At 66.4% G+C, this 26,667-nt stretch overlaps 1 protein-coding gene across 2 annotated transcripts; it reads right to left on the bottom strand.

The window, feature by feature from the left end:
* Nucleotides 1-964: 964 nt before the first annotated feature.
* Nucleotides 965-24,748, bottom strand: TPPP (tubulin polymerization promoting protein). Of its 2 annotated transcripts, XM_032337866.1 has the most exons (4): nucleotides 24,649-24,748; nucleotides 13,346-13,666; nucleotides 5,329-5,482; nucleotides 965-5,173 (listed from the first exon to the last, which is right to left on the bottom strand). In XM_032337866.1, the coding sequence occupies exons 2-4, from the start codon at nucleotides 13,660-13,662 to the stop codon at nucleotides 4,979-4,981; spliced, it is 666 nt and encodes a 221-aa protein (XP_032193757.1). In that variant the 5' UTR covers nucleotides 13,663-13,666; nucleotides 24,649-24,748; the 3' UTR covers nucleotides 965-4,978. The 2 variants fall into 2 exon arrangements, 1 of the variants encoding a protein (XP_032193757.1); XR_004284347.1 differs by lacking the exons at nucleotides 965-5,173; nucleotides 13,346-13,666; nucleotides 24,649-24,748 and adding an exon at nucleotides 5,678-10,156 and having other exon boundaries at nucleotides 5,405-5,482.
* Between the last annotated feature and the right edge of the window lie 1,919 nt (nucleotides 24,749-26,667).

Genomic DNA, 26,667 nt, shown 5'->3' with positions numbered 1-26,667 from the left:
TTTCAAATGTTTTGGTATAGCAATCTTTTCATGGCATTTTAATGGCTTCAGCATTTGGGGTCCTGTCCTTGGGGCAGAGGCGCAGGGCAGTCATCCCTTAAGCAAGACCTTGCTGTTCAGGGAAAGGGATGCAGGCGAGAGACGGCTCTGCCTCAGCTCCCGAGCCGGGGCACACTGGGGCAGCCCTAGCCGGCGGTGGCGCAGGCAGGACACGAGGCCTGCTGAGGGTTCCCAGGGCGCAGACGCGGCTCGGTGTGTGTCGTCCCGCCCCAGCAGCCTGTGTCCTGCTGCTCGGCCTGTGCCCTCCTCACTTCCTTTAAAACATCACCTGATCCCTTCTGTGCTGCTGGGTCAGCTGCCTCACGCGCAGACGTGTGTCCTTCTGTCTCTTCTGTGACCGCACCCTCTCTGCGGTCGCCTTGGCCGGTGATTTTCCTCACCGTGCTCACCTCTCTGGGACTGGAAGCCGCGCGCCCTTTCTGGTGCCTTGTCACGGTGTGAGGCGCCCGTCTGGTCCCCACCGCTGCCCTCCCGGGACACCCCCTCTGGTCTACGTGGGACGCTTGTCCAGTGTTGGAGTGAAATCTCTATTCCCACAGCAAGCACTTCCACACGGCTCGTCTGGATTTGCTGCTTATTCTCTGCGCCCTCCTCCAGACAAACCATCTGGGGCCGTGTTCCTTCTGCACCTAGAATTCCTGCTAACGTCTGCCGGTGGAAATCCCCAAATCCCCGTGTTGTGGTCTTAGAATGCCTTTATCTTCACGTTTTGAAAACTGCTTCACTGATCTGAGGACCTCATTCCTGGCCCCGGGGCTGCTGTGGTTGTGTGTGGTGCCTGTGCCCCACCGGTGCAGGGTCAGACCACGCCTGCTCCGCCCTGCGGCCCCTCCCAGGGCCCTCTGTGTTGCGTCAGTACCCGGGTATGACTGCCGGCAAAGAGTGCACTTGAGGCCAGCAGAGGTCCACATTTCAACACCTTTATTCATCACTTTACCGATTGGACACACAGTGTTAACAGCAGCGAACACAGGAGGAGCAATACGCAGACAGACATGAGCTCTTTCACTAAAGGTTTGCAAGCCAGGCGTACAGCAGCTCTGACAGGTGACGGTGACACCGTGTCTCGCTCTGGGGAGGGAGAGGAGGGCCACCCCGATGCCATGGACATTCCTGGTGAGTGCGGCTCTTAAATGCCCACGGATGTGCCTTTCTGAGTCAGGACACCCACGACAGGGACACTACTTACCACTGCGCTGATAAAGTGACACACTCAGAACTCCCTAATGGTAACAAAACAGTGTAAAAATATAGTGCATATATATATAAATTCATTTCCCTTTCCTGAAAAAACTTCGTACAAACTAGTAGTATACGATCCCTTTCAAGTTTCTTTTAAGTTGTGCAGGTTTCCTTTGTTGTTTGGCTTGATCTGGTTTTTCAAGAGTCTAAAGGGAGAGAGAAAGCATCTCAAAGGTCAGGGTGACCACTGCCCGGCCCTGCCTGGGGCCACGCACTTCACACGCCTGTGGACAAGGGCCATACCCTGAACCGCCCAGTTCCGCCAAGTGTTCAGTAGTAAATCAGTGGTGGGGGCTAATCAGGGTCAGTGGTTTAAGGACATTCTATCCTATTGGTAACTTCACAGTACAGCTGAATTGTCAACCTGGCCTGCATGGGACAGGTGACGATGGGGGGTCCCGTGTGGCGCGGGCTGCAGGACAGGGGAACTGAGCTGGGTCCCCAGGGCAGGGCCAGCGCATGCTTTCCCCGTAAAGGGCCAGATAGTGAAGATGTTGTGTTTCCTCCCTGCCACCTGGGGTGGCACAGAAGCAGCCACACACCGTGCCTGAGCTCGGGGGAGTCCAGGGGCTGGGAAGGGGGCACCAGCCTCTGCCATAGCCACAGTCCCTGTCCCCCAAGCAGTCAGAGCAGCGCCCATGGCCTGTGCTGAGCCCCGACCGTGGGACGTGCAGGCAGAGCAGCCCAGACCGGGTGCCGGGGCAGCGTACCTTCTGCCGTCCGTCTCTGGCTTCTCGCATCTGATACGATTTCCTCTGCCTCAAGCTCAGCACTGAGGATGTTAGAGGTGTCAGAATACTCCAGTATGCATGTACACCTTGTGCTACAACACTCCAGACGTACGTGGTTTGAAGTTCATTTTGGCCAAGCTAACTGTGTTACTGACCGCTCCTGGTTGCCTCCCGACACGGAGATGCCGCCCAGTCCCCCGGACAGAACGTGCCGTGTGTCCCTGCTCTGAGCTGTCCTTTCTTCACAGATGGACGTGGGGTTTTTAGGGAGCCATGGTTAGTAGAAGCATAAAAACATGCGGTAAAGACACACACCCTGCCTGTGTGTTCTCGCTACTCAGACCCCGACAGGGGCGCATGCGTGTGTGCGTGTGTGCAGTGTGGTGCCAGCAGGGGTTCTGTGCACCAGGGCCACGCAGTGCAGGGATGGACGGCGTGGGTGACTTCGAGCCGACGGAGTGGTGACTCCTGAAGCCTCAGGACAGAGTCTTCGCCACCTCTCCCTCCTGCCTAACCGGGGCGGGGGCGCCGTGCCTGGGGCAGGGTGCTGTCTGAGGAGCCTCGGGGTTGGGACGGGCAGGGGAGCTGGCAAGACCCCAGCACCTGTGTGGCCAGCCGGGTCACGGTGCCGGGAGTTTGGGGGAAGCTGTGTGCACTTGGTTCTCCCTCAAGCCCAAAGGGAAGGTGCTGTTGGAACAGTCAGGAGCGCACTTGGGAGCGTCCGTCAGAAGTGAGCCACTTCTGTGAGTTTCCCATCAGGCCACTGGGTACTGCCAGGCCGCGGCACTGGTTTGTGGTATAAATGGGGCCTCCCGCTGGGGGGCGGGCACCGTGGCAGGGTCCCCGGGGACAGCTCTGTGGCTTCTTTTGTTCAGACCGCAGTCTCCCAGGATGCTCTGCCTGGAGACCCGGCTCTGGGGGCAAGGGGGGCCGAGAGGGGCCAGGGGGACAGCCACTCCCTCTATAGGCAGCGGCACGGGGACCCCCCTCCCTTGGCTCACCGCCGGGTGTGCACACCGTGGGGGCCAAGGTCTTGCTGGACTCGCGCATCACCAACTGTGACAGTGGGGACCCGGCTGCTGATGGGCAGGAGGAGGAGCCCCACACCCCTGGTGCTCGGTGCCTCACGGGGCCCGGAGGGGAGGCCTGCGCCACAACCACGAAGGAAAACCACTTCGGCTCTGGACACGGAGCTTCCTGGTGTGCGATGCGCTTGCCGTGGAGAAACCGTGTTGCGTTCACAGTTGCCTGCAGGTGCGTTTCCCACGCTCTCGCCTCTGGGTCCTCAAAAGGGTCCAGCCTGGGAGAGGACGGGGGGTGGGCGCAGGGTGGGGGTCCCATGTCCTGCCTGCTTCTCCCTCCCCAGCACACACGCAGTCCTGCTGTCCTGGTTCCCGCCGCAGCGTGGAGGCCTTGCCAGGCCGCTCAGGATCCCCGGGGCAGAAAGTGGACAGCGGTGCGATGGGTTTTACAAGTGACTCAGAGCCTGCTTTAACGCACCAGCAAGTCCCTGATCCCCCAGGGGAAGCTGCTGGCGAGGCCACTGCCAACCCCGGACTGAGGCTGTGCCGGGGGTCTGAGGGGAGACCCACGCGCGAGGAGCCTGGTGAAGGGGCCGCGCTCGATGGGAGCGCGGGGACCGTCCCCACCTCCAGCAGTGACCATCGTGCCTGTGGCGCCACGGTGCTGGTCTTTTCAGCTGCTACCCCGGGCATGTGACAGCGGTGGGGCAGGCGGGCTCCGGAAGCTTCTTCCTCAGTCTGCTGCGGCCTTTCCCAGGACCAGTGCCAGGACCGCACAGCCCCACCAGTCACTCACGGGCTTGGCTGCATTTCTGCAAAGGGACACATCCCTGTGGGGCCACCGTCCTCTGCTCTTGATCAGCCTCACGGAGAAACCAAGTTCCAGCGAACGCTGTGGGCCTCCGGACCCTCCCCTGGCCTGGCTGTTGAGTGGTTTTCGGCCCTCGCAGGGGTTGGGAGAGGCTAGAGAGAACTCACCGTGGAGGCGGAGTCCCCGAAGCTGGTGCGGGTGCCAGTGAAGAGGGAGCAGCCACGCCGACCCACAGCTCCGGGGCACCACGTGCGGGGCAGGGCCCCGGGCCGCAGACCCCCGCCCCTGCCAGCAGAGTGCCTGCGTGGGAAGCCTCAGCCCGCAGCGGCTCCCGACCCGGAGACGTGGACCCCGGAGGCGTGGACCCCGGAGACGTGGACGGCAGGAGAGAGAGGGGCAGCTACAGGGCACTCCCGGTCTTCTCTGCTGTGCTGAGAACCAGCACGTTTCTTCTTTCTTCTTAGAAAGCACAACGAGCGAGTCGCCCGGCCACAGTTTGCATCCGACGTCCTCGGGCGCCCACTTCAAACCGTCCCTTTGGTCCTCTGAGGAGCCTCCCGCCGGCTCCCCTTGCTCCCTTGCCCACCAGCCTCTGGTTACGCGACGTGGGTGTGCAAGCGCGTGCGTGTGCACACACAAGCACGGGTCCCGCCTCCCCACGCCCGCATGGTCCTGTTCCGGGTTCACTTCATTCTTGGTGCGGTTAGTGACTTAGCTCTTGCCGCCCTCGAGGCTCCTGGGAGGGGTCTGCGGGCCAGGCCGTCGGCACCACCGCTGACAGGGTCTGTCCCACTCACCCCCGTGGCCCACCGGCACCTGGACAGTGGCCCTTTGGCCTGTAAGCCGGGTGGCCAGTGTGGTCTGTTCCCGGGAGACACTGGAAAAGGCCACGTGTTGATGGCCGGCACTGGACGAGGCAGGGGAGTTACGAAAGGCCAGTGAGTTCAGGGGCCCCACCTGGGGGTCCGAGGGAAGCACGCCGGCTCCCAGGCAGGGGTGTCGCCCCACAGCCACCCGGGCCCCAGACTCCTGAGTTCTGACCGGGGAGCACAGGAATGTAACGGAGTGTGAGGTGGTGGAGGCCTCGGCAGGAGGGCCCGCTCCTGGGCTGGCTACTTGCCCCCCTGCACCTTCTGGTCGTAGGTGCCCGCGTGCTTGTAGCCCGACACGTAGCCTGACTCGTCCACCAGGTCCACACGGCCTGCCTTGCCCTTGCCCCGGCCCGACGGGTCGAAGCGTTCCTTGTGGGAGCCCGTGAACTTGGTCGTGTCTGTGAGCCGAGATACGGTGGGTGACGAGATGGCTTTCTGCAAAGGGGTAGAGTGGGGCACGCCCAGGTGAGCCCCGGGGGCTGCGGCCGGGGGCCGCTGCATCGGCCGCCCCCGGGAGGAACGCTGCCGCCCTCGGACCCCAGACCCTGAGGGCTGTGCCCCCCCGGGCAGTCCCTGCCAGCCATGCTCACCGTCACCCCTGAGATGACAGGGGACTTGCCCTCGATGAGCCTGTGCACCTCGCGGACAGCCTCTTCGCTGCTCTTGTCTTTGAACCTCTTCTTGGAGAGCTCTTCCAGTGCCTCCTTGAACTGCTCGAACGTGATGGTCCGGCAGGACTTCCCTCTGAGGGAGAGAGCACTCAGGGCCGGCCAGGACCGCTCCCCTCCACGGTGCACAGCCCTGCCCAGCAGCGCCCCGCCAACCCGCTGACCTCGGGGAACCCCTGGCCCTGCCTGGGGACCCGGTGACATCGGGGGGTCCCTCCCCCATCCAGGGGCCCGGAGACATCGGGGAACCCCCATCCAGGGCCCCACTGACCTCGGGGAACCCCCGCCTCTCCCCCACAGCGGAAATCGTGTGCAACGTAAAAATACAGAATCTGCCCCTCCCCCTCCCTGTTGTGCACTGTTTATGCCCAACAGTCGGTCGCCATGGGCAACAGCACCAAATATAAATTGTCTTGGAAAAAAGCTTAAAGGAGCCACATCCTTTATGAACAACTGGACATCAAAACAGAGCTGTCGTCGGGTTCTCAAACGGGGTGTGTGTGGCGTCCACTCGACGCAGGAGGGACAGTCGGGGCTCGACACACTTTGCACCTGAACCGTAACAGGGGCCGAGTCCTGCCTGGGGCCGCCCTAGCCTGACGTTCCGTGACCACACAGGGACAGGGTGGGGGGGCGCCACCCCAGGACACCCAGCAACGTGGGCCCAGGGCCTGGCCCTGACTCGCAGGACCCCCACCGCCCCTGCCTGGAAGCCGCTCAGGGCCAGGCCAGGGCCACCCACCTGAGGGTCACAGAGGGGAGCTGGGGGGCAGGTGCAGCCGTGTCGGTCCCCCACGGTGGGCCGTTCACAAGATCACACACGGTTTCCGAACTGCCTCCGCATTTTGTATCGTTTTAGCTAAAAACCATTTTTGCCACTCCGACTGGCTTTCCCGTGCTGACCCATTCAGAGAGGTCCCGTGCAGACGGCTCCCCACGGACACCCTGTCCACCCTGTCAGCAGGGTGCTGGGTGCGACAGCCCCAGAGCACCCAGCAGGTGGCTCCGCAGAAGTCCACGAGCAGAGGGCCCAGAACAGCCAAGAGCAGACCGAGGGACTGAGAGCCACAGCCCCAGGGACACAGCCACACGGGGGTTCCCACAGAGGAGCAAAGACCGTCCGGTGGGGGACAACCGCTGGCCACCCAGCTCTGAGCGGCGCCTGGGTTCATCCTAGATCCTAAACTACGCTTCCCTGAGTACCTCAGAGAACAACTCTGACCTTGGGGGAGGCAGAGATTTCTGAGAAATCCCACCAAAACAGTCCATAAAAGAAAAAAGGAACTGGAATTCGTCAAAATTTTGAGAACCGCGTCTTTCGTTCCAAGGCCAGCCACAGACCAGGGGAAACATGCACACACACACCAGAAAAAGACACCTTCAGGCTCAGCAGCAGGAAAACCCAGTCCGAAATCCGAGCAAATTCTGAGCCACTTTGTGCAGGAAGGTGCCAGCGGCGAGCCCCACTGAGCCGGCCGCCGGGGAGAGCCGCCCCGAGGCCCCCCGCACACCTGCCGGCTGGTCACCAGGACCAAAGCAGCGACAGCGAGAGGCTGCGGGGCCTCCAGGCGCTCGGACACCGTGGCTGGGGTTCTGCAGTCCTGGCCCCAGGCCCCACACCTGGGCCCTATGAGGGAGAAGCCACCCGGAGACCCAGGCGAACTACATAGCCAGGGGCCGACGGCACGCACGGGGACTCGCGGGCCCACGACACAGGATGTGCTGACTGGTGACCCACAGTCAGGAAGGGCACGGCCCCGGCTGTGACCTCACAGCAGGGTCTGGGGACCTGGTGGACGCGGGGCTTCCTCAAGTCCAGCAGCGGGCGGTGGGTTCTGCTCCTGGAGCAGACAGCCTCTGAGCAAACCGGCCTGGGTCGCATGGTCCCCAGAGCCGCTGCCCGGCACAGAGAACCCCGCGTGCCCTGGCCGAGGCCGTTTGTTTGTCCTGGGCCATCCAAGGCACCCCCGTCTCCTATTCACGCCCTGCCCGGGTCGCATGTGGGGGCCTGGCCGCCGGAGCACGCAGCCCTCTCCGGGCCCCGCGGCACCAGGCGCCGCCAGTGTGAGTCACTGGGGCCGGGGGCGGGGGCACGGCTCGCGGGGGCTCCCGTCAGAGGCCACATTCAGAGCTGGTGGACTTGCAGGCCCGCTCCACCTGGCTGGGCTGGGTGTCCCCAAGTGTCCCCGCCGTGGCTGCCCCGCAGGGAGTTCTCCCCAGGGGCCCCAGTGCCCCGCTGCAGAGAGCTGTCCCCAGCAAGTTCTAGAATGACAATGCCTGTCTCTTCCCCAGAGACACTGATCACATCACACTGCTCTCTGGACACAGAGTAAGCCTGTTCTCCGGAGCTCACAGAACTAGAGGGTGTCCCCACAATGAACCCCCCTCCTCCCGTCTCCAGCCCGGCCGTCCAGCACCCTGCTGGAAAGCCAGCCCAGGAGTAACGGGGTCACTGGTCATAACAAGGCCCTGTGAGCTGGGGTTGCACTTGGCTTCCCCAGCCCTGTGTCCTCCAGGCCTCCAGACCTAACTCCGGGTGGGCAGGGGGCTGGACCCTGCCAGTACCAGCGGTTACCCAGGAACACCAAGGGCACCTGGGGGTGAGGCAGGGGACCAGTGCAGTCCTCAAAGATAGATGCATGTGCAGGCCACCCGGGCCAGCACCGGGAAGGCTTCCAAGCTTTGAGCCACCACCTCCTCACCAGCACCTCTGCAAACTGGGGTCGAGGGCACTCCCGGGGGCACCTCTCTGACCGGCGGCAGCCAGTGTGCTGGCCATCACAGACAGCTGGCCACTCAGGGTTGGGAGAAAGCTGCCGGCTCTCCTGCCTCCCCTGAGCAGCAAAGCCAGGGCCCCGGCTGACCTGTCCGGACAGCCGCCTGGATGCCAGTGGGAATCCACTTCAGGCCCTGATGAAGTCCGTGGGAAGAAGGGGCCTCTGAGATGCTCCCAGCAGGGGTGGGGGGAGCCGGGAGCTTCGCTGTGCCTGTGGCCTGCAGCAGCTCCCAGGCCGGGTGCTCCAGGGGGACCGCCGATGGCAGCCAGACCCTCCTGATACACAGTGGTTCCCTCGCTCTGGCCCAGGGCTCCCCCCTGCCGCTGACGACCATGATGCTGGAGGTCTGCAGGGGCACGTGCAGGCCCTGAACCTGCCTAAAGGGACAGCTGTGGCCCCAAGTCTGCATTCCCTCTCCCCAGGTAGGGCAAAACCACCCTAGCGTCCCCCTAACTTCGTGCAGGTGTCTGGGGCTGGGCTTGCCCGGGGAGGGCAGCTCCCGCCACCCCATCCCCGCCTAACTGCCACCCTGGCTGTGGCGGGGGCGGGGGGGGGCCGGCGGGGGGCTGAGGGGACAGCTGCACCGAGGTCTCTGAAGCCATTTCTGGGTGTTTGGGGAAGGTCCTCGTCTTAGGAGGCCGTCATGCACTGGGACCCAGCCCTCGTCAGGGAGAGGGAGCTGTGGGGCCAGGAACTCCCCGATTCCTGTTCTCTGTGGCCTGGACCCTCGACCCTCGACCACAGATGCGCCAGGCCACCCAGTGCAGGGGCTCGTACTGCCTCTGGGAGCATGAGAGGGCCCCACAGAGGAGGACCGAGGCCACACGGCTGCTCTGACCTCCCCACTGACCCTGAATGCCCCCCTAGCCTGTCGGGAGGAGCCCAGGGCAGGAAAGGCCCCGGGCAGACGCGGCGTGGGGGAGGGTCAGCTCTGTCCCGGCCACCGTCTCAGACATCATGGCACAACAGCTCTGCCGGCTCTCGCCCGCCCCTCCTGTGGGCACCCCCACCCCACCACCGCGCTGTCCTGGGGGACCTCTCCTGCGGCTGCTGGACGGCGGGGGACGGCGTCTGCGCTCCAGGCCGAAGGCTCGGGTCCGCTGTCCCATTTCCCTTCCTGAGACGGTTCCCGCCGTGTCCTGGAGAGGCACGGGGTGTGCGGCAAGAAGGGAGCAGGCTGGTGGCAGACAGGCCCCAGGGAGCCCCACCCCCTTCTCCCTAACCGGTTCAGGCGCCGGCCTGTGTCCCTCCAGGAACCCAGAGCACCCAGCAGACAGGCGTGTGTGTGGCCCGGAGAGGCTGCGCAGGGACACCCACCACGCCCCGTGCCCTCGGGCCAGGCCTCCACCTGTGCCGGGCCGCCAGCACGCAGGCAGGATGGAAGGGCACAGCGTGGTGGGGACCCGTCGTCCGGGACGTTCCGCTGTGCACGCCGAGGCGGGGCTAATTAGGATCTCGGGCTCGGCCGGACCGGCTGGGGCTGTGGCCGGGCGGCGCGGAAGCCTTTGTCTCGGTAACAATGGTGACAGGAGTGTTCCGTCAGGACGGTCGGGCCATCGGAGCTGTGAGAAACTCGTTTGAAATCCGACACATGGTAACATCGAAACAAACAAGGGTCGCCATGGCGACCGGCCCCAAACAGAGCCCGCAGGGCCCAGCCGCCTGCGCCGCCATGGCGACCGCCCGCAAACAGAGAGCAGCCGCCCCTCCACCGGCCTGGCCGTCCCGCGTCTGTGGCTCCCGTGAGGCAAAGGCCCTTCTGCCGTGGCTGCTGCTTGGAAAAACTGTGGCCCGAGACCCCACGGCCCAGGACACGCCCGTCCCCGCCCCACACCGCCGACCTCACGAGGCCAGACAAAACCAGTTTTTAACAGGCTCCTCGAGGCTTCCCGGTGTCCTCCGGCCCGTCCCACGGGACCCCGCGATCTCCCCCTCAGGGACGAGGGCATGGGCCCCCCGCCGCGCGCTCCAAGCTGACCAGCAAGCCCATTCGGGCAGGGGCCTGGGCCTGCCCCTTGGGAGGGGGCCCCCGTGGCCGCCGCAGCTCGGGGTGGCCGAGTCCCAACCTTGTGGGCTCGGGCCACCACGGCCCGCTCACCAGACCGCTTCCCCTGCCGGGAGCTGAGGCAGAGACGCCGGGGTCCCAGGCAGCCCCGAGCTCCGCAGTGGGGAGCCCGCCGTGCCCAGGAGCCGGGGGCCAAGCCTCACCCAGGACAGGGACAGCAACCAGATGGGCTCCCTTCTCGGTGCTCACACGCGTGATGCCGGCGCCCCATGGGGGCTACCAGGACCCCGTGCCTGCAGCACACGGGGTCTTGGGGCCTGTCCAGAGCACCTGTCCTTGGAACAAGCCACCTCCCACCACCTGTGGGGAGCCCAGGTGTCACCAGGGAGTGCGTGTGCTGGCCATCTGTGCGCACACGCGTGAGCCGAGTGCACGTCCGCACACGTGTGCAAACGCCTGCGCGCGGCGGCCTGGAGAAGGAGGCAGAGGTGACGGGAGGAAGAGGCGCCATCGCCTGTCCCCAGCAGCTCGACGTGCAGGCCGGCGCCAAGGCTGTGGGAGCCTGTGGTGCTTCCTGGAGAGGTGAGCCGCCGTGGACGTGCCACTTCCTGCCTCCTTCCCAGCCCTTCTGGGACCTTCCCCAAAGGACATGGCTCTGAGGTTCCTCTGCTCCCGGGTCAGCCCATGTCTCCGGGATGCACAGGGTTTCCCAAGGCCGATGCTCAAGGCCTGGAGGACGTGCCCAGGAAAGGGAGTGGGGAGACCCTGCGGGGCCTCACAAGAGCTCCTGCGGCCAACCCCTGCCTGCAGCGTGAGCCCATCTGCTCTGCCCGCGGACGCCTGCAGGGGATCTGGCCACTGTCCCTCCCTCACCGGGCTGGTGTGCGGGGCACGTCAGTTCTGCCGAGTGAGCTCTGGGCCGCCGACGCTCATGACCCAGCCACAGGCTCTGGGCTGGCCCTTGGGGTCGGCCGGTGGCGGCACCACATGTCCGAGGCTGGCTGGGCTGCCTGGACCGTCCCCAGGGAACCACAGGGCAGAGCTGGTTCCCATTCTTTAGCGAGGACAGCGCACCAGACGCCCCGGTGCGCCTCTGGAGCTGCTTGGCTGAGGACTCCGGCCAGAGCCTGGCCCTGCTGCCCAGAGCACCTCACAGTCCCCCAGCAGACCCCTCGGTCACAAGCCCGGGGCCGCAGGGGCAGCAAATGTGGAGATCCTCGGCTGGGGCCACTGAGAGCTGGTCCCTGCAGGCTGCCAGACCGGTGCCTGGGGTGGGGGTGGGGAGAGGCAGGTTCCATGTGGCTCCCTGGTCCCCAGAGGCCCTGAGGCCCCCTACTCGGAGATGCAGGAAAGGGTAGGATGCAGCCCCCACCAGGCCCCCGCCCCTCCTGGGAATGTCCTTGACCACAAGGCCACAGCCCACCAGAGACTCCCAGGGTCTGGCCCCTCTGCTCCCATGTCCGGGGGCCCCCTGCTCTATGGGGATGAACCCAGGGGTCCAGGCCAACTCAGCTGAGCAGCACACCCCTCTTCATCTCCTGAGGCAGCCTGTCACTGAGCGGGGACTAGCAGAGGCCCCAAAGGCATGGCAAGAGGTTAGGGACCCACATTCCCAGTGTGTGGGATGCAGGCGGGCTGGGCCTCTGTAAGAAGGGGACAGCATAAGTCAGGGGCAGCAGGTCTGCGAGCAGGGCTGAGACGGGCTGCTGAACCCCCACGGAGCCCAGGACGCACGGAGTCGGTGCCCTGAGTGCCCAGCCGGGGACACACGTGGGGTCTGATCTGTCCACACTCACTCCTCCACGGGCTGTGTCCTCAGCCTCCACAGGTGCGTGTGCGGGGGGCGGGGGGCACTGACTGGACTCTTGGGCCCAGACGGCACCACGCGAATGCCCGTCCTGTGCAGAGCTGTCCAGACTTGGACACATCCCCTCTGCAGAATTCTGCACAGACCAGGGAGCTGAGGAGGGACCCCAGAGGACTGGAGAGCCCACCTGCCCTCTGCATGGGCCCTGCCCCCTGGACCCAGCAGACGTCAGCAGATGAAGGGGTCGGACAGCCGGGCCTGCACCGTTGGCTGAACAGCTTCCCCTGGGCTCCTGGGACCTCAGTCTGGTCCCGGTGATGAAGCCTCTACCTTGGGCCCCACAGCAACCACAGAGCAGCTCTTACCAAACGCCCGGTGTCACCCCCTTCTCACCTCTGTCCACCTGCACCCGCCTCACCTCCTCCTCCTACCTGTGCCCCACCTTCCCTTCCTCCCTGACCATGGGCCTTGGGAGTGGAGGGCTCACTAGAAGCCGGGATCCCACAGCTATGGTGTCCTTAGGGACTCTGCTTGGACTGGACATCTGACTGGTTCCACCTCTTCCCCAGGACCAGAAAAATCAAGTCCCCTCTGCCTGGTGAGTGCTCTGCACCGCTGGGTCCCAACAGGTGACTTTCTGGGACTGCCCACGGGGCTACCGCACCCTGTGTACCTCCACAGTGCCTGATGGCGATGGCGGCACCCCTGGGCCTCGGGTCAGCCCGGGAAGTCAGGGACACTGCCCTGGGATGGAGGCACACTGGTGTCTGGAGACAGAGTCACGGCCACTGGGGACGCAGGCAGAAGAAGCCATCCATGGCTGAAAGAGGGGCACGGGGGGCCCAGCCATCAGTGGGCGGTGGGGGGCCCGGGGGCGTCCTGCGGAAGGCGCCCAGCGGATAGCAATACCCTGACCGAGATGGCCATGCTCAGAAACAGGCTGAAAGCTGCTTTCCAACGCTGGGCGACAGACGGCAGTCGACGTTAGGTAGCCCCCAGGGTGCTGTTCCTCCTCTCAGGGCGGTCGTGACGTTTGCAGGACACAAGGCGCCCAGCGGTGATGCCGGACGTGCTCCCCGGCACCGGCACCGGGGACGAAGGGCGGCCCGGACACGCCGGAAGCACGTGGGCGCGCCGACGCCAACCGCTGAGTCTGCAGCGCCCGAGCCCTGGGCGCAAGGTGCCCGCACAGCGCGCTGCGCACTCAGCCCCGAAGCAGCCCGCAGCGCAGCGGCCCCTGGGCAGTGCCCCCGACCCGGCACCCCGGCCTCTTACCCCGAGGAGGGGGCTCGAGCGCCGCCTCATGCCGGGCACGAGGGGGTCCCGCGCGCAGGCCTGGGCGGCACTTACTTGATTTTGCTGAAGACGATGTCCACGTCCGTGACGGTCACGTTCTTCCCGTCGATGACCTGGCAGTCCTTACACAGCTTCGACCAGTTCTTGCCATGCATCTCCTTCCCAGAGGCCCTGGTGTCCCCATGCACGGCAAAGCGCCGGAAGGCCTCCTCCAAGGCGCTGAGCTCCGGCGCCGCAGCAGCCGCCCCCTCACCGGCCCCCTCCGACTCCAGCGACAGCCTCTTGGCTGCCCTGTCCTTTGCGGGGTCCCCTGGGGACTTGGGGGGTGTCTTGTTGGCGGCCTTGGCAGACTTGGCCTTGCTGTCGGCCATGTTGCTGGAGGAGGAGGGAGAGGAGAAAGGAGTCACCGCGCTTCTGCCAGGCCACACGTGCCAGGATGGGGACCCGGGATGTGACGGCGGCCCTCGTAAGGGGGCAGAGATGCCGCCCGGGGGCTGCCCAAAACAATGCAAGCCCTCTACGACAGCCCAGCCACCCATGGGGCTCAGGTCCCTCCTGTCGCTCCCCTGCCAGCCACCATGTCACGGAGCCCTCCGTGTAACGACACCTTTCCTGGGGTACCCACTGCGTGATGGGGGGGGACCCAGAACCAGTCAGCACCACCTCAGTGGGGCCCTGGGTGGTGACCGCATGTGCAAGGGAGGCCACCCAAGAGGCCCCCGTCAGGACCTCCGCGGAGCCTGCCCTAACCTGCCCATGAGTGTCTGCTTTCATGGGGCCTCTGACCCCAAAGCCGGGCAGATCCCTGGGGACCACACAGGCCATGCTGCCCCTCCCACATGTCCCAGCCAGTAGTTCCTGTCCCAGCAGCCCCCGATTCCCAAGCCTTGCAAAAGTGTGCCCCTGAGTCTCCAGAAGCCACTTCCCAGAGGAGCTGTGGGTGGCCGTCCCTGCCTTGGGGGGCTCAGCAAAGGGGGACAAACCCTCGGGTTCAGGCAGACTCCAGGACACAGCAGCACTGGGGACAGCAAGCACACGCACAAGCCCACAGGTCACGGGGCCGCCCCACCCCGTCCCTCGCCGCTCCAAACCTGAGTCCTCAGCACCGGCTTGCCCAGCAGAAGCCAGGACCAGCACCAGGGGCTGGGGGGCCAGGCAGACAGCACAAACCGCCACCCTCCGCAAAGCCTGCGCAGCTCAGCCGCTGCTCCAGGAGCAAAGCTGGAACCACCGGAGAGGAGCAGGACCGGTGCGGACGGGGCACCGCCAGCAGGAGAGTCGCGCCCGCACGCGTGCCTGTCCGTGTGGGGGCAGGGAGCACCAGCCCTCCCGGGACCCAGGACCAAGGCGGTGCCACCCAGTCGTCTCCAGTGTTATCGCTGACACCACTTCTTTGTCGGAAACAGGAGCTTCTTGGGGCTGGGGGGGGGGCTCCCATCCTGTGTTGTTTTCTATCCTTTGATAAATCCATGCACTATTTCGAAAATGAGGTAATAATGATAAAATTCATTTAAAAAAAAAAACCTGGGGGCTTCTGCAGAGGCCTGCTGGAATACGTTGCTGTCCAGAGAGGCCCTGCTGACCCCAGGATGGCAGCCTGTCCCCACAGGAAGGCCTTCCCTGCACGCACGGACCTCCCCATCAGCCCGGAGCCCAAGAGAAGCACATCAGCCCAAAGCGGGAGTAGAGGCCCATCCGCTGTGACCAGGGGTGGCCAGGGACCATTCCGGCTGGCCACAGACTGGGCAGTCCGAATGTCCTGCCCTCCCCTCAATGTGAGTGTTTGTTTGCAGCAGCTCCGGAACACCCCGGGAGCTCCTGTGCCCACAACACCCCCTTCCCTGTGGATTTCTGGAGTCTCTCTCTTTGGTCTCACCTGCTTTCCTGGGATGGGTATGAATTTGGGGGAATGCAGAAGGAGGAGGGCGTGAGCACAGAGCTGGGGTCCACAGTGCATAGATGCTCCCAGACGCCAAGGGACGCGCCCGGAAAGCGCCCCAAGCATCGCTGGCCTCAGGCCCACAACAAACCGGCTGAGCTCCCTGGGGCCCCCTCTGCTGCTGGGCTCAAGGGTCCCAGGCAGCAGGGCAGGGGTAGCGGTAGGGGGTGAAGGGGGCCCTGCAGAAGAGCAAGAGGGGGAGGAAACCAGGGCGGTGCATTGGGGGTCCAGTGCGAGCTGTCCCCCCTCGGCCAGAGGGCTCGGGAGCAGGGAGCTGAGGGAGCGCGCGCGCGCGCTGTGGGGACGGACTGTGTTACTGGATTTGCATCTTCGGAGAGGCCCTGCCAAGGTGGAATTTCAGAGCTGGCTGGGAGGAGGGCCCAAAGGGCCACCCCTGCCCACGGCCCCACAAGGACGTCAACACACCTGACCCCAGTGTCCGCCAGACTTCAGGATTATACCCCTGCCAGGAAAGGCTGTCTCTCAGACACCGTGTGTTCTCCCCAGCCCAAAACCCCTCCGGAGCCATCTAGGCTCCAAAGAAGCCATGGGCCCCATGCCAAGGGCCCTACTTCCAAAATGAACTGGGTTCCATTTCAGAATGACTCTCCCTGGCAAGCTCCTTAAGATTCGACCACCACGTGACACTAAACTCACAGAGAAGGTTATGTAGGACAGACCCTGAAAAGCCACTACCAGCCACCACATGGACATCAGCTAACAGAGCCCCAACCAGGAGCATTGGAAATCCGTTAGTGATCTGCCTGCAACAGGGCCAGGTGTGCCTGTGAGCAGGACCAGGTGTGCGTGTGAGCGGGGCCAGGTGTGCGTGTGAGCGGAACCAGGTGTGCGTGTGAGCGGGGCCAGGTGTGCGTGTGAGCGGGGCCAGGTGTGCGTGTGAGCGGGGCCAGGTGTGCCTGTGAGCGGGGCCAGGTGTGCCTGTGAGCGGGACCAGGTGTGCGTGTGAGCGGGGCCAGGTGTGCGTGTGAGCGGGCCCTGCAGGTAACCCGCACTTACCCTGGGAATGAGGCGCAGGGACGGCAGCAGCCTGGGGCAAGGTGGAGGCCAGCAGGACGCGCATGTCTAGGACGCTGGACAGGCCTCAGGGAGGCACAGAGCTCACCCAGGACCCCCGTCCCCGCCCCCGACATGCCACAGGCCCTGTCACCCTCCCTGGGCACTGGAGGAGCCTTCCTCTGAGCCCCTCTCGCTGGCAGTCTCTGGTGGTGGGTACAGCGGGACCAACCAGCCTCCCAGGGACCCTCTGGGGAAATGCTGGCCCCTCCTCCCTGCCCGCCTCCCCGGCGCTGCTCTGAGGTCCCTGAGGCCCCGGGCACGTTCCTGGCTCCAGCCCCAGGCGGCACCTCCAGACCTCCGGAAACCGTACCCACGTCTCAGAAGGGGCCAACGCTGCCTCGGTCACAGCCACGCAGCCTGTGACGTCTGCTGGCAGGACGAACCCAGGTGGCAGAGACGGTGGGCGAGGGACCAGAACCAGTGTTCTTGGGAAATACCCGCAGTCACAGCACCTGGGTTCCACCAGGAACCCCAAAAAGGCCAAACGTCATTTGCTCACTGGGGTGGGGTGTCCCTGGGACCTGTGCGGGTCCTGGGTGAATTCCTGATCTGAGTGGGGCACAGTGATTCAGAGGCTTGTGGGCCTGGGTGGGAGCTGCCCCCCTGAAAGCTCCCTGGTCGCGCAACGCCCCCTCCACCCCCGCCCCAGCATCTGGAAGGTTAACCTCTTCCACTCGAGGCAAAGCGCCAACCCCTCTGGGCGCGCGGGAGTGTGTGGGACGCGTTCTGCTGCAAGCTGACTTGAGAAACAGGCACGGGCTCCGGCAGACACCACAGGCGCTGCCGGGGAAAGGACTCCGGGGGGTGGGAGCATCAGAAGGAAGCTTCTGGAGGTCACTCGGGCTCAGGGTCCCTGGTCTTCAGGCCCCTGGGGTCCATCCCCGCCCCAATCTTTCCACCCGGGCCTGGCCCAGGGGCAGCAGTGGGTGCAGAATCCCCAGACTACTGCGGGGCTCGCTGACGGGACCCCGAGGCCCAGGGTCCTGACCGAGACCCCGCTTCTGTGCGAGAAACCTCGAAGGCCCGGGGAAGGCGCATCCCTGCGGACCGGAGAAAGCTGGCTCAGAGCGGCACAGGCGTGCGCCTGCGGACGGGCAGAGCGGAGGGCGCCCGTGAGGAGGTTCTGGCTGCTGGAGGCCCCTTACTGGACGCCGCCAGATGCTCCGGGTTGCCCCCGAGGCTGTGAACAAAGCGGACAGACGGAAAAGAAAGAAAGACGGCGGGGAGGAGTGTGTCTTCCTGCTCCTCGAGCTTCCCCGGCAGCTGTGTGTGATGCCAGCCGCGGGGCACCAAGGCTCCCGGGACCATGCGCTCCAGAACGTTCCACGGGGCTCCCTGCTCCACCAGCGCCCAGGCCCCAGCGTCACGGTCTCGAGCTCTATCTCCCCCAGCGCTGCCCTGAGGGAAATGGAGGCCAGCAGGCCGCAGACCCGGCGGGAGGCCTGGTCCTGTCCCCGCACCGCATCTGCCGCCCCATCTCTGAGCGCCCTTGCGCACGACACGGCCCTCTGGCAAGTGTGCACACTTTCTTTCCTAATGTGGCTGCCTGCGACACTCGATGTGAATGACCACTCGTCCCAGCTGAGGCCGTGCCAGGCGGTGAGAGCCTTCCCGGGGCCGACAAAGCGGCCTTTCTGAGCTGCACACCCCCGCCGGCCGCCCCTGCTGGCACCCGGGACAGACAGGAATCCCACTGTGTGCAGAGTACGGTCCTGACACCCCGGCACGGCCCCTCTCAGCCCCAGTGCCGGAGCCGACCCCACCCAGGGCCATGTGAGCAGGACATACGCAGGCCCCAGGGCCCGTCACCTCAGGCCACTGGTCCACACGGGCCCTGAAGCCCGGCGTCCCCGAGAGCCGCAGGCCATGGCTGCCCTGGGGAGTGAAGGCCACGCCCTGCCGCTCCCTGTCCAAAGACCAGGAGTCGGGCGCCACAAGCCCAACATCAGGGGCCAGGGGCCCATCCTGGCCGCCCTGCAGCGAGGTCACTGGGGAACCCCCATCTTGGACCTGTGGAGCTGCTGTCCAGCTGGGGTGGCGGGGACAGGCTGTGGAACAACCAGCACAAGGGGCCAGGCAACCGGGATGGGGGCCCAGGACAGGAGGCGCACTCTGCGAAAGAGAGCCTCGGGGGGCAGGTACCTTTCCAGTGAGGGAACTGAGGCAGGCCGGAGCTGCTGTGGGGCGTTTCACACCCAGCCACCCAGCCACAGGGGCCCCGGGGCGCCTTTCCCTTCCCCATGATAGCAGGACATTCTCTGGTCGCCGTAAAGTCAGGGATTTGGGGGAGACCTGCTCAGGCAGAGCCCCTGTTTCCCTCAACAAGTTTTCCAGGGGATCCGAGAACACCAGTGCCCGGGAGTGGGCCCGGAGCGCGTCTGCGTGTGGGTCGAGACAACAAAGCATGTGGGGCCGAAGAGAGAGACCCCAGGGGAGACGCGGTTGGGGGGGCGCCGCAGCACACCCGGTTCCCGAGAGGGCCTCAGAACCAGACAGCGAGCGGCAGGCTGGGCCCACGGCCCACCGGTTCGCGGCAGTGAGTCCCCAGAGCCACCCCAGACCACTGCCCAGACCCGGATGAGAACTGACCCGATCGCCACGGCTCACCGTCTGAGCTGCGCTTCCCCGAAAAGCTCTCCTACGACGCGCCCACAGCAGGGCACCGGCACACGGCCGCGCTGCACACGCTGCACACGCTGCACACGCTGCACACGCTGGCCTCGGCGCTCGGATTGGACCACCAGACGAGGCCTACTTGGCCGGAGGGAGGCCAATTCTGGCCGCAGAGGCCTCCGACCGACCCCCAGCCCGCCACCCAGCCAGCGCCTGCGGGACCCGGACGCCAGGTACACTCCCTACGCAGAGGGCAAGCGTCGTGGGGTGAGTGGGGAGCCCCCGAAAGGCATGTCCACACCCCAGAGCCTGTGAGGGTCACCCTGTTGGCAGGGGTCAGGAGACCAGAGACCTCCAGTTGGGGTCTGGACTCCCTGGGGGCCTGAATCCAGCGACACATGTTCTTGGAGGAGGAGAAGAAACAGACACGAGTCCTCGTGTAGGCTGAGCCACAGGCCCAGGGACGGACCGCGGGCCCCGGGCTGGGGGGTGCGGGAGAGGAGGGAAGGACCCTTCCCTGGACCCTCTGGACGGAACATGGCCCTGTCCGCCTGGATCTCAGGCTTCTGGCCCCAGAACTGAGCCAGGATACGTGTCTGTGTCACAGCTGCCCCAGGGCCCTCACACGGCCCGCCGGAGCCGAAGAAGCGGCCCTCGCAGACAGCCACCCTGGAGGAGAGGGGCCAGCGCAGGCGGCCGGCTCCAGGGCCCCCGGAAGCTGGGCCCCCAGTGGGGAACGGCTGTGGGACGCGGGCCCGCTGAGAGGCCCATCCCAACCCCAAGCTGGAGGCCCCTGGGCAGAGGGGGAGGTGGCGGCCCCCAAGCCTGTGGGTTTAGGGGAGGCTTACAGCACCGCCGGGCCCAGCCCGCACAGCCCTCCTGCAGGGACGAGGCAGCCGCGGCCGGAGGGGCTGGGAGCCGGAGTCCACTCACACCCAGAGGCACACCCACCAAGCCGCAGATAGAAAAACTTCTCTTCAAGATCCTGAACAAAACAGTAGCCAAAGTAGCCAACAGAATGCGCTCATCCGTCAGAGGGGTCCGCGCTCGACGGTGGAGCCTGGCGGCGCGACCAGCTCCGGGGAGGACCCGCCGTGCACGGGGCGAGGGTCGCTGCAGCGGCTCTGTGAGTGCAGGCCCGGCGGCCGGTGGCCTCGGCGTGGGCTCTCGGCGCAGGTCCTTGGCCAGCGAAGGAGGCAGCAGCGTCCGTGTGCGGGAAGGGGCACCTGCCGGGGACGTGGGCTCTCGGAGGAGCGCCCGCGAGCTTCTCTCGGGTGGGAGCCGGGCCGCGTCCGCGTCCGGGAAACACCACGAAGAAAGGAAGCGGCCGCCCCACGCTGGGACAGGACAGGCCGGGCCGCCGCAGCTTCTGGATGCGCGGGGGGTGCACGAGGTCCGCTGCCCTCCGCGTGGCCGTGCAGCGCGTTCGGAAATGAGCCGGCTAAAATACGGCGAAGCGGGGGCGCCTGGGCGGCTCAGCGGGTTAAAGCCTCTGCCTTCGGCTCAGGTCATGATCCCGGGGTTGTGGGATCGAGCCCCGTATCGGGCTCTCTGCGCAGCAGGGAGCCTGCTTCTCTCTCTCTCTCTCTCTGCCTGCCTCTCTGCCTACTTGTGGTCTCTCTGTGTGTCAAATAAATAAATAAAATTTAAAAAAAAAATGTGGCGAAGGAGCACAGGGTCCTAAAGGACGCACAGGGCGTCATGGGACACGCTGCGGCCGGGCAGAGCCGAGGGTCCAAGCAGCGGCTTCAAAATGGGGCCCGGAACCCAATGACAGAAAGACGTCCCCGTCGCTAAGCTCAGCCGCCGTTTTCTCTCAACCCAGACGTGAGATCCTACGACGCTCCCGCCAGGGCCTCCAGGCGAGGGGCTGGGGACACACGGGTTGAGACGGGCTCCGCGGGTGGGGAGACCAGACGGAAAGCTCCAGGAACGAGGCCAGCGTCCTCCAGGGCAGGGCGGGGACTCGCCGACGGGATGGGGCCAGCGCACAGGGGCCGGACCAGGTGGCCGAGCGGGACCCAGGCCGGCGCCGGGTCAGTGAGGGGCATGAAGGGCTGACGTGCTCGGAGACCGACGCGCCAGGGCATCGGATGGCCTCGGGGCGCAAGAAGGCCTGTCAGCGGCCGCTCGGAGGTCCCTGCCCTTGGCAGAGACCCTTGCAAATGCCACCAGCTTGAGACCAAGAGCTTCCGCTCACCCGCAGACATCACGGGGGAGAGATAACGCAGGGCCGGAGTGGAGGCCAGAGCGGAGGCCGGTCAGGCGTAGCCAGCACAGGCCTGTCTCCCGAAACTCTGAAGGACCCCCCAGCTCAGTAAGGAAAAGAAACGGGCCAGGCCCTGGACAGGCCCTTCCTGGGGGGGTGCTGCCAAGGAGGGAAAGTCCTGGGAAGAGCAGGCCAGCCAGGGGCCAGTGGACACCCACCACAGGGACCCACAGGCCGCAGCGACACCCAAGGCCGAGAGGCACAGGGTCGGAAGCAGGGAAGGCACAGCTGGTCTCAGAAGCACCAAGAAATCATCTCCCGCCCCTGAGCTCCCCATCTTGAGCCAGGGGCACGTCCCTAGCTGCCGGCACCACAGCACACAGCCCCACGATGGAGACTTGGCTTCCCTGCTTCTCTCTTGGGGCAGGTGAACCTTCTGGAAAGATCCCACACAGAGATGGGCAGCCAGGCACTGGTGGTCCTGCCCGGCCAGCATACCCCCAGCCACCATCAGGGAACGGAGGCCACCGTCCACACCAAGCCCTGCGGGGTGGCAGATCTGGTGGCAAAACAAACATGGTCCCTGTCTTAGCCCCCTGGTTTGGGGACAGTCCGTCGTCCGGCATTAAATGCCTAGAGCGGGGCTGAGGGTCAGTGTGAGCCCCGAAGCACACACAGTCCGCAGCGCGTACACCTGCCCCGAGAAGGGGGCGTAAACGGGCTTCACACAGACAGCTCGGACCCAGGGCCACAGGGCCAGCCTGGAGGGGCACCCACGGTCATATCGACTCGGGGGCCACACCCACACCCCACGCCCCACAACCTGCCCGCCCAGCTGACCCGCCCCAGAGGCAGATGGGACCCTGGCGCACATGAGGCCGCCGCGGGGTCATCGGAGGGCGCTGGAGGCTGTGTGGCCTCCCCACCGCACAGTTTCCCAAGCGGAGGCCGCGTCTGCTCCCCTGACACCCGCCAGGTGCTCGGCGGCCGTGCAGTCACGCGGACGTGACAGGATGGGGTCTGGGGAAACGTGGCCCAGGGCAGGAACTCACTCCGAGCCTGCAGGGAGCGCAGCACTTGGGCCAAAAAATCAGAGACACAGGCACACTGGGGACATGCTGGGGACATGCACCGACACACAGGACATACTGGGCACATGATAGGGACATGCTGGGAACACAAGAGGACACACGGGGACCCACTATGGACATGCCAGAAACATATGAGAGACATGTCAGGACATGCCGGGGACATACAAGGGACACATGGGGGACATGTGGGAATAGACAGAAACGGGACACGTGAGAGTGCCGCACCACAGGAGCAGGAGGAGAAGAGGAAAAGGCTCCAAGTGGTTTGAATGTCTAGGCTTGAAAAGGTAAAAACCTGTCCTTCCCTGCCGTAAACCTAATTTAAAAAAGAGGAAGTCGGCGGCAGGCGCACAGGCGCAGGCTCTGGGCGAGGGCGGGGAAGACGAGCCAGAAACCGCCACTTTTCACACTCTGGGGAAGACCCTCCACTCTTCTGCAAAGAGGGTCCTGTTTGGACGGCAGCTTACAACGCACGGGAGCCACCGGAGGGTCCCTCGCTTGGGGGTGGGGAGGGGGACCTGCAACCAGACTGACTTGGGTCAGGTGAGCCCTGGAGACAGCAGCCCGGCTCCCAGGGGGAGCTGCGATTCCCTATCCTGCCGGCCCCTGGGTTGGTGGCTCCGGGGGACGCGGCACTCAGTGCCAGACCGGGGCGCCAGGCCCGGCGGAGGAGGACCGGACACTTCAAGGTGCAGCAGGGCCCCCTGCCCCACAGCCCCAAGATCCCCAGATGGCCCCTCTGGCGTGCCCCTCCTGCCTCCCTGGCCACATCACTGGCTATAAATAGGTCTGGCTCCCAGGCAGCACTGCCTCTCCCAGAGGAAGCTTTTAATTCTCAGCCTCCCCTGCCCGCAGCGCTCCGCTGCCCTGAGGACAGTCTGGCTGCTAAAAGCCTCCTCTGACATGTCAGCGGTGATAAATGATTTCAGTTTCTTAAGAAATTCTCGGGTGATTTGCCCATTATCCACCGTGAGAATGACAACCTGGTGCTCAGCGACAAGCCATTTCCTGCAGGTTCGAAGCACCCAGGAGGATGAGAACAGGCCGGCGCCGCTTCCTCCGATGTCCGCCGCTTCGACCCTCGGGCCCGCGCGGAGCCATTCCACGCGGTGGTACCCGAGGCACGGAGCCCCCGGCAACCCCCGGAGCCACAGGCCGTTCCCCAGGAGCGCGCAGACCCCGGCTTTCTGCAGACGCGCCCAGGAGATTCAGCGGCAGCCCTGCCCCCCACCCCGCCACCCCGCCACCCCGCCACCCCGCAGGGAGCCGTGTGATTCGGACCATGTGATGGGAGCAGCGGCTGGTACCAGAGCCCAGAGCCGGGTCACGGAATCCAGTTTAACGCCCCCCCACGCCCCCCCCAAGGCTGGCTGCTCCCGGCCCCACCCCCACTTCCGGCCTGTTCCAAGCTCCCCCCCCCCATCACTCCATCCCCCGGGGTCCCTGCTCTCCGGATTCGGGTCGGCCTTTACCAGTCACCTCCCAGGAGCCGGGGGCTGGCCTGGCTGGCGCAGAGGCCCCCCCACCGCACCCGCGGGGTCCTCCCTGAGAGCTTGGCCGAGGGGCGCGCGGGGAGGCTGCGAGTGCGACCGCGAGCTGGGTCCTTCCCCGCCAGGTGAACGGGCCGCGGGCGCAGACGGGCGAGGGCAGGGCCGGCGGGCCCAGAAGGTGCGCGACGGCCGCAGACGCGACACGCCTGTCGAAATGCGCACGACCGCGGTGGGGGCACGGTTTTCCTGCGCCCTCCCCCGCCCCCGTTTCGGGGCTACGTTTGCGGCAGCGAAGCCGCGGGATCAAGGGCTTCTCCTTCCCCCGGAGGCCGGCCCGCTCCCAGCGCCGCGGAGGCCTCGGTCGGTCGTGCCCGCGCCGGGGGCCCCTCCGCGAAGCGTCCGCGTTTGCGCAGCGCAGGCCCGACGCGCTCACCTGCGGCGCGGACGGGGGCGCGGACCGGGGCGCGGACCCCGCGGGCGGCGGACCCAACCGTGGGCCCGGGTCGCCCCGAGTTCGCGCCGCAGGACGGTGGCCCCTCACACCTCTCAAACCCGAGTCCCCGCCCTGTCGCGGCCGGCAGTCCGCGGGCCTGGGCAGCGGCAGACGCTGTCCCCGAAGCCGGACGCGGAGGGCGCGGGCGGCGGCGGGGAAAGGGGCTGCGAGGGGCGTCTTCGCCGCGCGAGCCCGACGCCGGGGGAGGCCGCGGCACCTGCGCCCGCCGCGCCGCCGCCCGCGCCCTCCGCGCCCCCAGACCCACGCCCCCGCCGCCAACCCCGGGCGCACGCGCGCCGCCGGGAAGCCCAGGGCCGGGGTCGCACGGACGCACCGGGGGCCGCAGCCGGGAGGGGGCGCGGCGGGCGCAGGTGGCAGGCGCGGCGGGGCGGCGGCGGGGGGAGGGGGGGTCCTGCGCCCCGGACCGAGCCCTGCGGACCCTTACCTCGGAGACGCGGCCACTGCAGCGGGCGCCTCGCGACTCGGCCGCGCGCGACCGGGTGTCCGGCGTGTGCCCGCGCCCCCGCCGCCCCGGGCTCGCCGGCCCCGCCCCGCCACCCCCGCCGCCCCGCCCCCGCCCCGCCCCGCGCGCTCATCGGCCCGCCCCCAGCCCGGCCCGCCCCGCGCGCTCATTGGCCCGCCTAGGCCCCTCGGGCTCCCGCCCCGCCCCCGCCCCGCCCCGCCCCGCCCAGCCCCGCCCAGCCCCTCCCGTCCCGGGGAGCGCGCGGAGTGCGCGGAGGCCGGTTCGCGCGCCGCCTCTGCCTTACAAGGCCCGCGCGGCGCAGGGGCGTGGGAACCGCGGGGGGAGGCGGGCTGGGGGCGCGGGGCCGGGGGCGACAGACCCTGCCCCTCCCGGAAGCCGGGAGGCCGACCCTCACTCCCGCGGCCGCGGCGCGCGCGGGGACCGGCCTGCGGGTGGGGCTGCGGGCGCGGGCGTCTCCGGGCCGGGGGGCGGGGGCGGTGCTGGGACCTCGCCGACCGCGCTCAGGTCGGGGCGCGCAGTGGGCCACGCCCTGGGGCTTGGGGGCCGCGGGAACGTGCGGCCCGCGCCTGGGTGGGGTCGGGCGGTGCCGAGCACCCGCCGGACACCGGGCGCCACGGAGCCGCCTTCCCCGCGCACGAGTCGTGGCTGCGTCCCCAGCCCGGCCTCGTGCTTCTCGGCTCGCGGTGGGCCTCGGCTGGTGAGCTCGGGGGCAGCGGCCATCCTGACATCCTCTGCCAGTTTCTCTTTCTCTTTCCCGGCCGACACCTGCGCTCCCTCCCGGCCAGGCAGGCTCCCTCCAGTGACGGCAGCGGTGTCCCTGTCGGTGCCCCGGGGGACCCCCTCCAGCGCAGAAGCCCAGCCTGGGCGTGGGGGGTGATTTTAAGGTCACTTCCAGCTTTACTGCCGAGCTTCCCTCGGACCTGTCCAAGGGACCACTGCCCCAGCGTCTGCCTCCTCCTCCTGACGGCAGACCCCACCCTCGCTGGCACCCATTCCGGGCTAGGCCCTCCCTCTCCCAGCTACAGAGACCCCTCCACGCTCCACAGGCACACCCCCCGTCCGGCCCCATAGGCTCTGCCTGGCTCTCAGATGGGGGTTCGGAGGCCGTGGGAGTGCAGCTCTGGGTTTCAGCTCCTGTTCCAGCAAGGTCACTGCGCCTGCCAAGACAGCAGAGCAGACTCCAGCGCGGCATCGGAAAAGGGGTCCCATGGCTGCAGAGTAGGGTGCTGGGGCTGGCTCTCCAGCAGAACACTAGCCCATCGGGCGGGGGCGGGGGGACACTGAGAGCTAGGGACAGGCAGCCCTTCGTGCCCCAGCCCCAGCCCATCCCCACAAATGTCCTGAGTCCCACATCCTCCTCTCAATGCCTCTGGTTTCTACTGCTCCAAACTGCTGGAAGACAGGTCTGTTCGTAACTCCAAGGGCAAGGGAAGGAGGGAAAGCGGCAGGGTCCCACGATCGTCATGTTAGCTACTGGCACCTGCGGAGCCCACTGTGCGAACCCAACGCCCACGCCGACACAAACACAGTGCAGCTGGCCAGCGGAGGTGAGCTTCAGGCCTTAGGAGCAAAAATGCTGAAGGTTCATGTTCTTTGGGGTGGAGAGGCGAAGTGTGGGGTGATGGGCAGGGCACTGGGGAACCCCCAGGAGCAGCCGGGCAGAGCCACAGCCCTGCCTCTACATCCCAGGCTGGCCTGGCACCCTGCTTCTGGACCAGTCCGTGGCTGGAGCTGGGCTTGCCGTCTGCCCCATTCCTGGCCTTTTACTGGCTGTCCGGAAATGAAATTTTTTTGAGCTCACAGGTGTGCTGGCGGCGCACACTGACGGAATCCCTGACCAGAGAGGCAGAGAAGGTCTTCACAAGCCGGGAGCTCCCCACCGCATAGAATTGCACCCTGGTCCAGGGGTCAACAGGCCCCTCCTCCTCCAGCCGTGGCTGCTTTGTCGGGGAGGCTGCTGCCCTGGGCTCTGGCCCTCCG

This window comes from Mustela erminea, chromosome 3 (assembly GCF_009829155.1).
Source record: "Mustela erminea isolate mMusErm1 chromosome 3, mMusErm1.Pri, whole genome shotgun sequence".
Taxonomy (NCBI): domain Eukaryota; kingdom Metazoa; phylum Chordata; class Mammalia; order Carnivora; family Mustelidae; genus Mustela; species Mustela erminea.
Note: the sequence above shows the minus strand (reverse complement) of the source record. Positions and strands in the feature narration are given on the sequence as shown.

What these genes read in the sequence shown, in the direction of transcription:
- TPPP (XM_032337866.1), bottom strand. Translation starts at nt 13,662, where the DNA reads ATGGCCGACAGCAAGGCCAAGTCTGCCAAGGCCGCCAACAAGACACCC. An exon ending in ATCGTCTTCAGCAAAATCAA is followed by an intron (nt 5,483 to 13,345) that starts GTAAGTGCCGCC and finishes TCTCTCCCTCAG; the next exon opens with AGGGAAGTCCTGCCGGACCA. An exon ending in CTGTCATCTCAGGGGTGACG is followed by an intron (nt 5,174 to 5,328) that starts GTGAGCATGGCT and finishes ACCCCTTTGCAG; the next exon opens with AAAGCCATCTCGTCACCCAC.